The sequence below is a fragment of the Manis pentadactyla genome, chromosome 8, assembly GCF_030020395.1.
Source record: "Manis pentadactyla isolate mManPen7 chromosome 8, mManPen7.hap1, whole genome shotgun sequence".
Classification (NCBI taxonomy): Eukaryota; Metazoa; Chordata; class Mammalia; order Pholidota; family Manidae; genus Manis; species Manis pentadactyla.
The window spans coordinates 129,767,974-129,783,992 of NC_080026.1; the positions used below are offsets into that span (position 1 = coordinate 129,767,974).

The window sequence follows — 16,019 nt, forward strand, 5'->3', positions numbered from 1 at the left end:
AATAACATGTCTGTTCAGTTTCCTGGTTATTCAAATAGGATTAACATCACATTATATCAACAAATGTAATGTCTTGAGTATGTAGGCAGGGAAAAAGGGTTTCTGAAGCCCAGAATTCCTCTCCTACCTGAGTAGGGTTTTCAGGAGGATGCTGCTGCAGTACCACCTCCCATACGTAAGTTTACCTGTTACTAGTTTTCCACCAAGAGGACACAGGATCTTTTCCCACACAGATTACATGGGGTGAGTCTTTAATTCATGAAAAACAGCCCAAAGAACTAGTAATTTGTAAGTTTTATTTATTCGAAAGGGTTTTCTTTTCAAGGGAACTTTTCTGCAAGCCCAAACAAATTATGTAATTCTTTGGCAAATTACAGTTCACATTGGCACAATAAACACATGGTAACTATCTACTCTGATGAATTTTATTCTTACAAACTCAGTTAAGCCTTTATTTCTGAAAGTTTAAGGAAGATCTGGTCTACCAATTATAAAAATGAAAACCAGTTAGAATTCTAAATATAAACAGATTATTTACATTAGTTTATAAAAATAGATTTGCATTCAGGAAAAGTTAAATTAGTTTTCACTTCATTAGGCATAACAAATTCCTCAAATTTTAAAGCTGACCCTGTTTCCTTGGTTATCAATGTCAATTTAGGCCTGGGGTCAGGGGGTGATTTATGGATAATTTAACTGATTTCTAATGTTTCCAAATAGGTAAGTTACTAAAGAAATTTATATGTAACTGTGATAGCTTAAAGAAGTAATGTTCTAACCTCTCCAAAGATCCCTGATGCCACAGTTATACTACTGTACTTTGATTAGTTTGATTTCTAGCTATGGGTAACGATATTTTTGTCCCGTTAAAATTGTCAATGGTCTGGGGAAAAACCTTTACTTACAATTTTATGGGCATTCCTGGGCTAGCAGACAATGTTAGTTGATCCTGACATATCTGGAACTAATTGATAAATAGTTCAAAATACAACATCAAAGCAAGTAAATGACATTTATTAGGAAAAGAAAACTTTTTTTCCTAAATAAGGCATTTAAAAAAAATTAACTATTTTGCTCTCTTACGTGGGCAAAACAACTCCACAGGGCAGCATTCCCTTAAGTGAGTCCCATAAAACAGTGGTTCCCAAATGCACTGGGAAAAATGAGAAAAGGACAATGTAGTGTTCTTTCCAAAAGCTACATTTATTCCATTTAAAGGACTACGCTTGTTCTCAGATTGTCCTTTTATGGAAAAAAAAAAAGTGATAACGTTTCTTTCTTTCAGATTACTTTTGGCAAAATAAATTGGCAGCCCTGTCCCAAAATTTTTTGGAAATTTTACTGGTCTGTGAAATTCAAAAGTTTGGGAACCACTGACTAGTTTTGCAGATTGTTAACAACTGTTAAATGGGGAAAAGCTTCTGTGGTCACATTTGGGAAATAATACAGAATCTCACATGGTCATGTGAATTAGTGGCAAGTACACCCCATTCCCCAAACCTGAACCACTGAATATTCAGATCTACTGTTAATTGGAAAGACTCAAAAATCTGAAGTGAACAACTCTTAGTTCAGAATTTCAACAATTTTCTTCAAATGAAGTTGATATTAGCATTTCAACAGAGTCTGGCCTACGACTTAATTGAAGCTATAGAAATGGTATAATCAGCAACATTATCAATATTAAACCTTTAATATCAAATACATTTTTGTACATTGTTACTAATTTATATTATTATAAAACAAACTTCAAAAGCTCCGTAAAATCAGTAAGGTAAAAGCCCTTACTGAATATTATATAAACTTCAGATGTTACCAGGATGGATTTCAGGAAAAGTCATTGGTGTTTGATACAAATTATCTACAAAACAATGTGGTATAAATGATATTTGAATTTTACAGTAATGTGGCTACAATCTGTCCATCTTTCACAGGAATCAGCTCTTTAAAGTTCATTTCCATTCATACATTTCTGCTGCTGAAGCCTGGTTCTTCTTAAAGACTCCAGCTGTTTTGCTCTTATCCACCGTTCTCTTGACAGCGTTGTCTGACCAGCACTCAGAGACAGAAACCTGGTTTGAAATACAGAAACAAAGTCAAGTCTACACCTAAGATAATCTCTTTTCTCTTTTTTTTAAGACGTAGGAATTCTGGGAGACAGGACGGTCTGGTAGCTACACACAAGTGAAGTGCCAAGTTAAGAGTTCTACAAAGGACTCTTTTCTTGAGAGTCAAGTCTGGAGGACGACTTACTGTTTGAAGCTTAGAGAAGCACTGGTATGGCTGCTCCGTGGAAGTGATCCCCCCGCCAAATACAATTCCCCCCAAGTGAGCTATTTCACAAGGCATTTTATTTAAAAGGAAAGAATTCCTTTCCAGTTGTAGAAGTCTGCCTCAGTTACTCCGAAATAGATTAGAAGGTTCATAACTAACTGGCTGAAGCAGCAGGCTTGGACGCGTACCACTCACCGAGCTACCACGAGCAGCTGGTGAAGATCGTCGGCAGTGATGCTCTGGGGATCGTTCTTGCGCATCTCCACAAAGTCATCTTCAACTGCCTTTATCAAAAGAGCAAATGGACTTTAAAACTGTTCCTGATGAGCAGACACTTACATTTTGTAGGGAAAAGAAACTAACATGGTTCCTTGACTGATGGAAAAAATGAAGTCAGCCTTGCCTCTTAGACAAATGAGACAATGTGGGTTAAGGGACTGAGAACCACACTTCACACAGATAACTAATGCTACTGATGAAAGTACTCTAAACGAAATAACAAAACTCAGATTTGTTTCAGAGGGCCAGGAAAATAGGTAAGTCAGCAACTTGTATAGCAAAAACGATGCCTTAAACAGGAAGAGTGACATCAAAAATGGCAGAGTAAGGACCTCTGAAAATTCTCTTCTCCATTGTAGGGAATGAGAACACAAGCAAAAATGATCAAAATCAGCTTCTTCAAAAGTCAAGAAATTAACCAGACAGTTGTAGAAATCCCAGGAGCATGTATTCAAGACAGTAAGAACTTTGAGCTTTGAGGCATTTTAAAACTTGCCCTGTTCCTCCCACCACTCCTCCAAGCAACTCTGAAAACAGCCTGGCAAACACTGGAGAGGGTACTGGCTAGAGCTCTTTCTAAGCACCATTCCCAGAGAACTGTCAACATTTGACTGATTGGTGTGGAACAATCTGCGAGGTTGTCTTTTATTTTACCTGACTGGGAGCCTGTCCAGAGCTCCAGTGTAAACAGCCTCTTCCCCTAGAACATTTATCAAAAGTAATCAGAAGCAATTATTGATCATCTTGGCTGCCTCAGGCATTAAATAACAGCTGGGGCAAATAGGCTAACCAAAACCCTGAAAAGAAAAACTAGGGAATGAAATGTCTATAGGAGGCTTTGAGACACACACACACACACACACACACACACACACACACACACTCTCTCTCTCTCTCTCCACACACACACACACACACTCTCCACACACACACACACACACTCTCTCTACACACACACTCTCTCTCTCTCTACACACACACACACACACTCTCTACACACACACACACACACTCTACACACACACACTCTCCACACACACACACACTCTCTCTCTACACACACACTCTCTCTACACACACACACACTCTCTCTCTCTACACACACACACTCTCTACACACACACACACACACTCTCTCTCTCTACACACACACACACACACTCTCTCTACACACACACACACTCTCTACACACACACACTCTCTCTCTACACACACACACACACTCTCTCTACACACACACTCTCTCTACACACACACACACACTCTCTCTACACACACACACACACTCTCTCTCTCTACACACACACACACTCTCTACACACACACACACACACACACTCTCTCTCTACACACACACACACACACTCTCTACACACACACACACTCTCTCTACACACACACTCACTCTCTCTACACACACACTCTCCACACACACACACTCTCTCTCTCTCTCTCTCTCTCTCTCTCTCTCTCTCTCCCCCCTAGGAATTTAAAGGCCACCCGCATGCACGGGCCTGTGTGCATGCTCTGAGGATCTAAGAAGGACTTAAGGTCTCTCCTTTGAATAACCCTGAGGCTCTGTGCAAGATTAAAGTGAAAGCTAGAGCATAGTTATAAACTGCATGGCTGAGATTCAAAGGCTTGCCCCAACATGGTAACAGGGCCCTTTGGCTTAGATTGGGAGACTTAACTGCTTCCAGACATCTATGGAAATTAAATTTCTATGTAATTACTGATTGGCCACTAAGCTAACAGACACTTCAGTCCCTGCATACTCCAAAGAACAGACTACAGAATTCATAAAAGTCACCAAACAAGCAACAAGAGCAAACAGCAGTAACACACCTTAGGATGTGGGGAGAATCGGCCAGAGCAGAGTTGCCACATCATATTACTTAATAGGTCTGGATTTCAACACAAAAATTAGGACACATACAAAGCAACAAGAACATATGGCCCCCTTCACTGGGAAAACAGTTAATAGAAACCGTCCTTGAGGAAACCCAAATACTGGACTTACTAGACAACAACTGTAAATCAGTTTTTCTATATACATTCAAATAACTAAATGACACCACATATAAAGAACTAAAAGAAAGTATGAGAATGATGTCTCATCAAATAGAAAATATCAATAAAGAGGCAGAAATTATTTAAAAAACGTATTTCTAAATGAAATTAAAAAACTCACTAGAAAAGCTCAACAGCATATTTGAGCACAAAGAGGAAAGATTCTGCAAAACGGAAGATGGGCGGGCTGATCTTACTCAGCCTCTGGAACAGAAAGCAAAAAGACTGAGGAAACCTGAACAGAGACCCTAAAAAGTGGGCCACTATCAGATGCACCAATATGCATACGTGGGAGTGACCAAGGGAAGGGAGAAATGAGCAGAAAGAAACTAAAGAAATAATGGCCAAAAACTTGCAAAGTATTTCCTGAAACCTTACCCCAAGTGTGCAATAATCTCTATATCCAAGAATCTCAACAAAGTCCAAGTGAGATGAGCTTAAGAGATCCACACCTAGATACACCACAGTTAAACTGTCAAAAGCTAAAGAATCTTGAAACAAAACAAAAATGCCTCCTTGTGTACAAAGAATCCTCTCACCAGAAACTAGATGACTTCTCAACAAAAACCGTAGAGGTTAGAAGGTGGTTGTAGGACATACTGAAAGAGCTGAAAGAAAAAGCTTATAAACCAAGAATTCTACATCCAGCAAAACTAGTCTTCATAAATGAAGGAGAAATTAAGACATTGCCAGATAGGAAACACTTGAAAGAGACCTGCCCTGCAAGGAATACCAAAGACAGTCCTTCAGGCTGAAATGAAAGGGCAACATGGTAAATGGAATCCATGTAAAGATCGCTGGTAACAGTAACAACAGAGGGGGATGTGAAAAGCAGCATAATGTCTTTTTTCTTTGTGCTTTTAAAGACAAACAGCATAAAGTAACCATTATAAATGTACTCATGGACACATACCAAGATACAGTCTGTATTATGATAAAGCACAAAGTGGGAGAGAAGGAATAGAATGATAAAGCAGAAACTTTTCTGTGTATGTTGTGATGACATTAGAATTAATTCTAAAGAGACTGTTGTAGTTTTTTAAGATGTGAACGGTAGTCCCAAGGGCAAATACCAAAAAAAGAAAAGACATGGAAATTAAAACTGTACACTAGAAATACCTATTTCACACAAAAGACAATAATGGAGGAACAGAGGAACAAAAAAAGACCTAAGATATATAGGAAACAAAGAGCAAAATTACTTGATCAGTAATTACAGTAAATGTAAATTGATCAAACACTCAAAGCAGGGAAATCCTTTAATTATATCCCCAATTACCTTGGTTATTTCATCAGATATGCTATAATCCAGGAACCTCAAAAGGGTCAGATAGATGCGGAATTTATTCAGCACGGAAGGCAGCACTGCCGAGAGCAGGCTGCTCATGTGCTCCTCCATGTTTGGTGGGATGAGCTGTGGCTGTAAGTGGATCTGGCAGTCTGCCTAAAAAGAGAGACAGCACACGGTATTTTCCAAAGTCTTCAGTTAATCTAAATGTCAGGAGGATGTATGACCTCTATCAGCCCCTGAGGGAATTAGAAAACACTACTTATTATTGAGGAGAGATTGCTATTTAACATAAATTTACATGCACTCTAACTCCAGCAGTAATTACAAAAGTTAGTCTTTTCTTGATTACTTATGTTTCCTCAACAGTATCAGTAAACATACAAAAAGGAGCTCTGAAAAGCAGCTAACTGCAACATTTTAGATATTTCCTTAATCATGGAGAATGTACTCCACCTTACTACTGAACTGCAATTCTAGAAACCACATAAAGCAAACCACTTTCCCACAGAAAACTTACAAACGGCCATTTCACTCTCATTCACAGGCAGTTTCTCATAAATGACAAGTGAACACTATTATACAGAGAAACTACGTATCTTTTAAACAAATGCGCATAGTTCCCATCATTAAAAGGCTCAGAATTAAAAGCTCTCTTCATCAGTCACTCTGATGATTTACCAGAGCAGTTCACAAAAAGCATAAAAATAATTACCAAGTTATCAGGAATATTTTAAAAGGAACTCTAAAATATTTCTTACATAAGATTGGCAGAAAACGGTGGGATAGAGGCAGCAAGAACAAAGGACTGGATGTTAATCAGGCAATTTACAGACAGTTTCTACTTTCAATGCCTGCATGTGGGAGTTTTGCTGCCAACAGCTTTCTCTGCTTGTCTTGTGATCGGCTGATAGCTGGTTCTTCAAAGATACAAGGTTGTCATCCAAAGGCTAGAGCAAAATAACCCCTTATTAATAACCAGCAGCCACAATTTTGGAACAAGCTTAACTTATTAATAAGCAGTACCAAGAAACAAAACAAAAACACAGGTATCTTCCCAATGTCATCTCCACAAAATGACTCATACCGGCAGAAGTGATCTCCCCTCGGAAGTAATAAAAACATTAATGTTGCACGGGAATTCCATTTGGTGGTAACTGAAGTCATAATCCACCTTCTGCCAAGTTATTAGGTTGCTCAGGGCAGTCACATTATGAACACCTAGAAAAGCAAGGAAAAGTTACTTAATTTTAATCACCTAAACAAATTAGTTTTGTTGACATTAATTATAAGACATCAAGTTTCTACTGCTTTAAAAAAGTATAGGAGCCACTGTCCAATTTACTAAGTTAAGTGTTCATTAGGCAACAGACTTTATAGATAGTATGTGTCAAGCAAGACAAATATTATTTCTGGGGCCAAGACCCCCCCAAAATCTGATACCTAGCACCTGGTGTGCAACAAAGCACGAACCAGGTTCCCATGTATGATTACTTTCCAGGTGGTATGTTCATCACAGGGCTAAAATAATATGGTAGAACTAAAACTATTTTTATTCAGAGATAAAATTGTTGAGTTCATTGATTTTATGCTCAACTTTACCTTAAATGTACCCAGTCTACCCTGGTTTTCATTTGACCTTTACCTCTTAAGTATATGACCAGCAAAGTGTCTTAACTCTCATGTGAGCACAGAAAAAGCCATCTGCTTTCTTGTAATTTTATAACATATCCCATAGCTGAGGTTAGTTCAAACCACCCAATATACTAAATATTTTTTTCAGAGATTCTTTGAAAAAATAAACTTCGCACTGGCAGTAAGAAATATTTCATTAGGTCTTTTCTGTACTTTTCTTTTGAGGCAATACATGACTAAAGGCAAAATCTCCTCCCTTTTCAGCCTTTAAAAAACTACTTGCTACTTCCTTACTCTACTGTACTATTTTCACAACACAACAAAACATAGCTGGTTCACACACTGACCAGTTTATATATATGCTTTAACCAAATTCACAGGGCACGCCTATGAAATGCGAAGTCTTTACAGTCGTGCCTGGCTCTGGCTGTAATGGGAGGTCAGAACCGACAGCAGCACCCTGCACGTACCCGGCGCGTCCAGCCGCCCCTGCTCCAGGAGAGTCTCATCGATTATGAGAGAGGTGTTGCTGGGAAGCTGCAGGAGCCCACTGACCAGGCGATTGGCTGTATAGTCTTTGTGGGGAATGAATTTCAGATGGTTCATGTTCTCTATAGTCATCTGTAGACGAAAAGACTGCAAAGAGAAACTTTTTAATGAGCAAGGAACTAAGTTTCCCTGTTTTAAGAAAATATGTATTTGGGGTAAACACTGTGTTTTATACAGAAAGAAAAACCTCAATTTCTAAGGAAGTGTTGTCACAGTTTCTTAAGCTCTTAGAAACAAAAATACTGTCTACATTCTAAATACGAATTTCACCGATTCTATGAGCTGCTGCATTCTTGCTGTCTTGTTTGCTATTCTTGTAGAATAATTTTTACTTTACCAGTGAACCTGAAACAAATGATAGACAACTGAGATACATAAAGCTCAAATATCCAGAAGCTTAACTTCTTTCTCCTACCACAGGCTAAGAAAATAGAAAATGAAATGTTTATTCATCAGGATGGGGAGGGAAAAGCATAATTTTCCTCCATGCTTCCTGAATTTACAGTAGCATTTCCTCAGCAGAGACTACAGCAGACTTCTGGACAACCTGCTCTGAGAAGAACCCTGGGCAGAGCGCGCGGAGCCGCGGCGGGGCACCGCCCGTGTGCCACCTCCTCACGCGGGCCTCACAGAGCCAAGGACCTGTTACCCACCCGCACCTCCTCCCGTCCCCGAGCCCACCTCTCAGCACCCTCGGCACCCTGCCTCCTCTTCTACCTTTCCAGCCTGAAGGGACCTACGTGTGATGGGGGCAGAGACTGGGGCTGGGGAGAAGGGTGTTGTGGAAGAGTTAAGATATATTATCAAAATTTGGAGGATTTTTTACTTTGGCTCAGTAATTTGAAGAAAATGGGGTGCGGGAGGGAACTATATTACAGATACAAGCAAATGACTGTAAAGAAGCAGAGCCCGATGAAACGGAAGTGACGTAGAGCAGAGCCTAGTGCCGTGTAAGCATAAGCAGGTCACTAACAATACGCCGTGAAAACTAAAAGATGTTAAGGAAGACAAGTGTGTAGAAATTTCTGAAACTCAGTGTTAGCTACACATAAACGAGTAACACGGGGAGTGGGCCACAGTAACAGTGAAAGTGTAAATAATGCCACTACAAATTTGATGTAGGATAAAAAGAACAAAAAAGAAACACCTGTCCGTGCTATAACTTTGTACACCCTTCTCGGGCAACTTTCCCACTTAATGTACCTCCTGTCCCAAGTCCGGGCTACCTAAACCTCAGCCTCCCCGCTGGGAGCAGCCCTAGGCTCTCCTCACACCGCACCTCCGACCCTTCGGCCCAGGGCTCATCCCACCCAGCCTCTCCACTGGCATCCCCCAGTGGTGCTCCCACCGCTGCCTCAGAGGTGCTGCACAGGAGGGACGCATCCTGCACAGCCACCTGGCCTCCTCCACTCGCTTCAGGCCTCTCCCTGAACACCCTGTGGGCGCGGCCTTCCCCGACCACACTGTCCGCAGCAGCTCCTCGCTGGCCCCCCGCTCAGCACTCTCCCTCCTCCGGGGCCCTGCTCCATGGCACTGCAGCGATATACTGCGTATTTATTTATTACTTGGTCTTCCACAGTAATTCAAAATAAAATCTGACTATTTCAGTGTTTCTCAAAACGTGGTCCAGGGGACTCCCAGGGTTGCCAAGTCCCTTTTGTGGGACCCATGAGGTCAAAATCATGCACCGATAAAGCCATTCCAGATGCAAGGTGGAGCAGTGCATTCACTACAGCAGAGTATGACAAGATTGCTGAGGTCACACATGCAACTACCCTTTGAGGACAGTTTTGGTCTAGTCTCAAAGAATGTCTAGTTATCTGAAATGGCTATTAAAACAGTCCTTCCTTTGCCAACTGCTTTTCTGCCTGTGTAAAGGCAGCTTTCATTCACACCCTTCCATCAAAACATAATAAACTGAATGAAGAAATAGGCAGGACAATCCAGCTCTCTTGTATTCACCAGAACATTAAAGAGACTGGCAAAAATGTAAAACAATGTCACTCATATCACTAAACTTTTTGTTTGAAAAAACAAGTTATTTTTACTAAAATATTTTATGTTCATATGTAATTGTTTATTTTTAATGAATATTTTAATGTTTTAATTTCTAATACAATATATTAATGATAATAACCACCCACATAAACTGAGTCCTTAGTAATTTTTTAAGAGTGTAAAAAGTGAGTCAAGGTGTGTGAGAAATGCTGGTCTCTTTGGTCCACTGCTGTGTCTACAGGGCCAAGAAGAGTGCTTATAGACACTCAGTAAACACTGGTTAAATGAATGATCTGCTTCAACCTCTTAAATTCCGCAAGTAAGAAGGAACCAGCATTCCTAGCCACGTGATTAGTCAGAAGCAATGCCCCCATTCCTAAGATCTTACTATTACATAAACACAGCATTCCAGATGCCCTGGCAAAAAAAAAAAATCAACTTTCCCAAACTGGAATTAAAATTGGGGCAGCAGTGATAAAGATCTTTATTACCTCAGCTAAAAGTATTATGCTCCTATGATTTAAGTTTTCTAGATTTACAATTTTAATGCACACACACAGTCAATACCAAATTGCAGAAAGAAATTGGTATCAACCAAGAGTACAATTCTAAGGGAATTCCTGCCATCATGTCAATTGTTAGACTTACAGAAATTTGTGCTAAGGCAATAAAAGAAATGTAAAAAGGTTTGGAGTAAATACACTTTAAATAATGAAGCTTGACAGACCTTGTTTCTCCTTAATGAGATCTACTAAAATCAAAGTTAAATATCTGGGGTCCATGAAAGACAGCTGGATGGATTTTCAAGGGTGCTTAGGTTTATAATACATATCTATGTTGATCTTACTGCTGGAACAAGATGTTGAATAATTCGATATAAGTGCTCTGTGAAGGTACTGTTCCGTGGGCAACCACTCAAGTTAACTGTAAATTTTCCTAGTGGAAGAACATCTCTTCTTGTATATCTAGAAAAAAAAGATATCAACAAATAAGATACTCAGGTGATTTCCATCAAAAAAAGCAAAGAAAAATTAGCATAATGTTGTCATTAAAAATAAAACTTTGATCAGTTATTTTATCAGAGTAACAGCAATAAAAATATTATAGCTAATAATTATATACAAGTGCTGATTACATGCCAGAGACTATTCTGAGCACTTAAATGCTTTCTCATATGATTCCTGAACACTCTGAGGTAGTTATCTTTGTTTCACAGATAAGGAAATCGGGGGCACAGAAATTTTAAGTAACATGCCCTGTTCACATAGCAACAGCTCAGCCATTAAACAGTTGAAGAATTACTAAGGGACAATGTTTAATATACATTAAATGATAAAAGCATGACATGGCTCTGTGTTTAGAGTATAACAGATCTATGTAGGAACGGAAACCTATATAGACAAAGATGGTATGAACATGTACCAAAAAATGTGTTGACGGAGATCATCTTTAAGTGAAAGGATTACAAATAATTTCTATTTCCTTCTTATGCTCTCAGAACTTGCCGAAGGCACACGGTACTTTTGAAATTAGAGAACAGACCTATGGTGAAATGAGAGGGAGAGGTGCTCTGGTCCACAGACAAGTTAGACAGGCAAATACTGGGCTTCCCAGAGCCTCAGGGTGCACGCACACAGGGCCTCCCAGAGCCTCGGGGTGCGCACACGGAATTCAGGTCGCCAAAGGTTAAAGGAGCACATCTTATGCATCAGTCAGGTTCTTTATCTGATTTTGGCTCTTAAATTTAAGGAGATTTAATCATAATGCTAAATGTGAAACTCAGAAAAAATAAGAAAAGGAATTTGTCTGTGATATGGTGTAACACTTCTTACACTGAACAATAAAAATCCATTTGATGATGCAGCCTAATAAACTGAAACAAATGACCTCAGAAACCCTCCTGCTCTTTGCCACGTTGAACAAAAACACCAAACTCCCTTACTTCCCACCAGAAACCCAGCACTTACACTGTAGAGATGAGATGTAATATAAGGTACTCAGCAGCCAAACTGTCCCCCAAAAGGGCATGAGTGAGGAACCCCAGCAGCTCCGCTCGGACTGGAGACAGCTCAGACATGAAACCTGAAACGACTGGAGAGGGAAGGGGACCAGGGTCAGGACACACACACACCAGCGCCTCTCGAGCAACCCAGGTGGAAAAATGGTGATGCGGAGCAAAGCCCTATGGGCAGCAGACGACTCGGACAGACTCAACATACCAGTCTCTAAGGGATGCCAACCTTCAAAATAAAACAGCTTGATACTTTTTCTTGGCCTCATTTTAATGAGGAGAATTAACATAAAGGCAAATGGGGCACAGAAACATTGATCACTAGTGAAACCTATTCTGACGAACAGGGACCGACTCCAGCATCCCTGGAGCCCCACACGCTGGCCACCAGCTCTGCACTTACGCTTGCAGGCCCCGCTCTCCCCCTTGCTCAGGCAGGCAGGCAGTAATGGGTTGATATGCTGCAGCTTCTGGGCCAGAACCACATGGATTCTTGGCACTAAGGAAGCAGGAGGGCTGTGCACCCTCTGTTCCTCGGCTGTGTCTGTGCACTCCATGGTGTCCAGGAGAGAAGAGGTGTCCCTATAGAGAGACGATAAAGCATCAGCTCACAGACACAGCAGCTGTACAGGAGTAAAAATAACATGCATCTCTGAAAATAAAATGAGACTTCAAGCCAAGAACAGTCCCACCTGTGCGTCTCCTTAAAGAACAGAAAATGGCTCCTCATTCTAAACTGTTTCAGCACATAGACTTCAGGCTAGTTAGGTCCTATTATGATATAGTTCATTTATTCTGTTCTTCAAGAACGGTAAGATTTTTACTCAGTATGCTCTAAGTGCAGTAAACAGCATGCAGTATGTCCTCATAGGGTTATTTTGAATAACACTCTTTTTTAAGCCATCATCAGCTGGGGACATCAAATCCTTCATAGCACGTTTGAAAACTGAGGTCCTTATCTCAACAGCCAAGCATCTCATTCAGTGTGTGAAGAATTCCTCATCTCTATCTTGTTAACTGTTTCTCCTAAATTTTGGTCTTACATGATAACCTCCCTTGGACAGACAGTGAGCATGGAAAATAAAGTGTGAGTTTTTCAGCTTTGCTAAATAAATTAGCAAAGGACAGATTTATTGTGAGATGATTGAAACAAATAACTGAAATGTTTTCTTAGATCTTCAGACTTTACAACAGACTGACTGCAGAGCCATCAATTCATATTACTATCCTCCTTAAATACGAGAAGGATAAAAACCACCTTTAGTGTGTACCATGTGCTGGGCAGTGTTCTTTGCTTTGCACACAGATTCATTAAAACCTTACAACCATCCTCATTTACAAAGAGGAAACCAAGGCCCTGCGAAGTCAGTCCCAAGGTCACACAGCCAGTAAGGGCCCAAACCAGGGTTCCTACCCAGGCTGTCTGGCTCAGTCTGTGAATGAAGAAACTGAAGCAGGAAAATCATCCTAACCAGAAACAGCCAAGAGAAGCAATTTTATATACTATTATTAAGGAACTGTTGTTTCCTAAAGTTGTTTAAAATTTTTGTTTTACATCATTTTTTTAATGTGAAAATATTAAGTTCTTCCTATGGAGAAACCAACATGAATGTTCAATATTCAACAAGATTATCTCTACAGTAGGGGGGCAGGATTCCTTGCTTTTGGCAACCGCAAAACAAAACAAAAAAGAGTAAGGAAGATATGGATTTGGGGGATATACTGTTAAGTGGGAAAAATGTAAGAGAGTACATGTACCATGGCACCTCTTGTAAGGCCGAAGGGGGAGTAAAACACACACCTATTTATTTTTTGCAAAAAGAAACACAGGAAGGATAAAAGCAGAAATTGAGATTGGTTCCCTATGGCAGATGAATGGGAACATGGTTTTTGATATACAGACTTGGAAATATATGAAGATATTTATAAATGTGTGTGTGTGTGGGTATGTGTATGTTTCCTAGTTCTGTCTGCTAAAAGGGTATAGAAGCAAAGCCAACACAGTACCAATGAGCATAGCATATTCAGATCTTGATTTTTAAATATTATCCCTCAACTAAAAGAAACTGGTGCTCCTTGTAAAAATGGCTGTTATTAGGGCTGGAGCATGGGAAGAACAAGACAAGGCTGATTCAGCATAATATGTCATAAAATATATATTCAGAAATGATGAAGGTCATGTCAGAAAGGACCCAGAATCTGTTTACATTAGATCCCACTACCCAAATATGGGAGAATTTGAATCTCAAAATAAATAACAGATTAGCATCCATGCTGAGATAAACACATTACTTGAATAAATAAATGAGAAGGGAAATCTCTCTTCTGGTAGAACGCTAATAAGTAAATGGAGAAGGAATGATTAAGACCGAAAATCACAATCACAGTAATGATCGATTCAAGCAAGAATCACCAATGGATACTAAAAATAACTGGGGGAAAGTTAAATGAAACTAGATGTTTACACAGTCTCGAAGTATCTCCCTTCAAATTACATGTTAACTACAAAGTGAAAAATATTAACTTTACAGGGCTAGAAACCTGGTAGGTACCTGCTTAACCAAGTGATCGAAATGAGCATCACCAGGAATGGGACAACGTGACATCACATGCCTCCTGATACAATACACTGGGAAGGAAACATCACTTACATGCTATTTATACCCCAAATGGGTAACGTGAAGCTAACTGTGAGAACCATCCGAAAAACCCAAGCTGAGAGACAGTCTACCGATAACTGCTTTGTACCCGTCAAAAGGGCCCAGGCCCTCTGCTCTCTCCCACGGGAGAGCGTGACAAAAGGATGGCCACCTGTGGACCGGGAAATGGCCCTCAGCAGATGTCCCGTTTGCTGGCACCCTAATCTTGGACTTCCCAGCCTCTGCAACTGTGAGAAATGAATTGTCATTGTTTAAGTAAAAAAGAAAAAAAAAGTCTCAAGGCCATAGAAGACAAAAGCTGAGGACTGCCCAAGGTTAATGCAAGAAGTACCCTGCACCAGGGGGAAAAACCTGCCAGAAAGAATAGGACTGAGACAATGAGGGAAATGAAGTATGGCCTGAGGGTTGGTGTATTGTGTATTCATGACAAATTTCCTAATTTTGATAGCTGTATTCTGATTATACCTGAGAAAGCCTTCGTTCCTAGGAAACAGGAACTCAAGTATTTGGGGCATGATGTATGCAACTTACTCCCATGTGTTTCAGAAAAATGTACACATGTGGACAAAAGTGTGTGTATGACAGCACAAATGAATTACAAAGGAACTGAGGCACAAGTGTTAACAGCCAACAAATATGAGTAAAGGAAAAGAGAGTCCTTTGTAACTGTCCTACTTTTCTGCACGTTTAAAGTTAGATCAAAATAACGTTACCAAGAAAAGAGCGAGTGAGACTCACCTTTCATCATTATTCAGTATACTTAGCACAGGATCCACAGACAGTATGCCGTATAACTCAAGAACATCGTTTACTTTGAAACAATCCCAGTCTTCATAGACCTAAGAAGACCACATGAAATTACACCGTTAGGGACTAAAAAATACTAAAAAGCATAAAATATTAGTGTTGAAGTTAAAGTGATAATAAAAATAGTATCTTAGAACTGCATTATCAGGAAATGGACCTTTATTTCATAACTGGGACTAAGAGAGGTAAAGTATGTGCCTGAAGTCATTCTGCTAACTAGAAGTAAGTTAATAAAACATGGGACTCCTGATGCCCAGACCAATTCCTGTTTTCAAAATACCACACTACTTCAAAGAAAAGATTTTTCCTAAAGGATGAAGGTCAACTAAAACTAGAAACATGCATTATCTCAAAATCTGTTAACTATACTAAGGGGGGAAAAAACAGGACTACTAATTTTGGACTTATTCACAAAGTCTGCAACATCAGGATTAACAGAAAACTTAG

The 16,019-nt window shown here is 39.8% G+C and overlaps 1 protein-coding gene across 2 annotated transcripts in view; it reads right to left on the reverse strand.

The window, feature by feature from the left end:
* Positions 1-276: 276 nt before the first annotated feature.
* MCMBP (minichromosome maintenance complex binding protein) overlaps positions 277-16,019 on the reverse strand; it is a 44,265-nt gene continuing 28,522 nt past the window's right edge. The window contains exons 8-16 of one of the 2 annotated variants that reach the window (XM_036898684.2): positions 15,504-15,604; positions 12,509-12,687; positions 12,062-12,185; positions 10,942-11,059; positions 8,018-8,183; positions 7,000-7,133; positions 5,904-6,068; positions 2,470-2,558; positions 277-2,072 (exon numbers count right to left, since the gene is read on the reverse strand). In XM_036898684.2, coding sequence (XP_036754579.1) covers positions 1,946-2,072; positions 2,470-2,558; positions 5,904-6,068; positions 7,000-7,133; positions 8,018-8,183; positions 10,942-11,059; positions 12,062-12,185; positions 12,509-12,687; positions 15,504-15,604 — 1,203 coding nt within the window. In that variant the 3' untranslated portion in view covers positions 277-1,945. The other variant, XM_036898685.2, reaches the window with a different exon arrangement.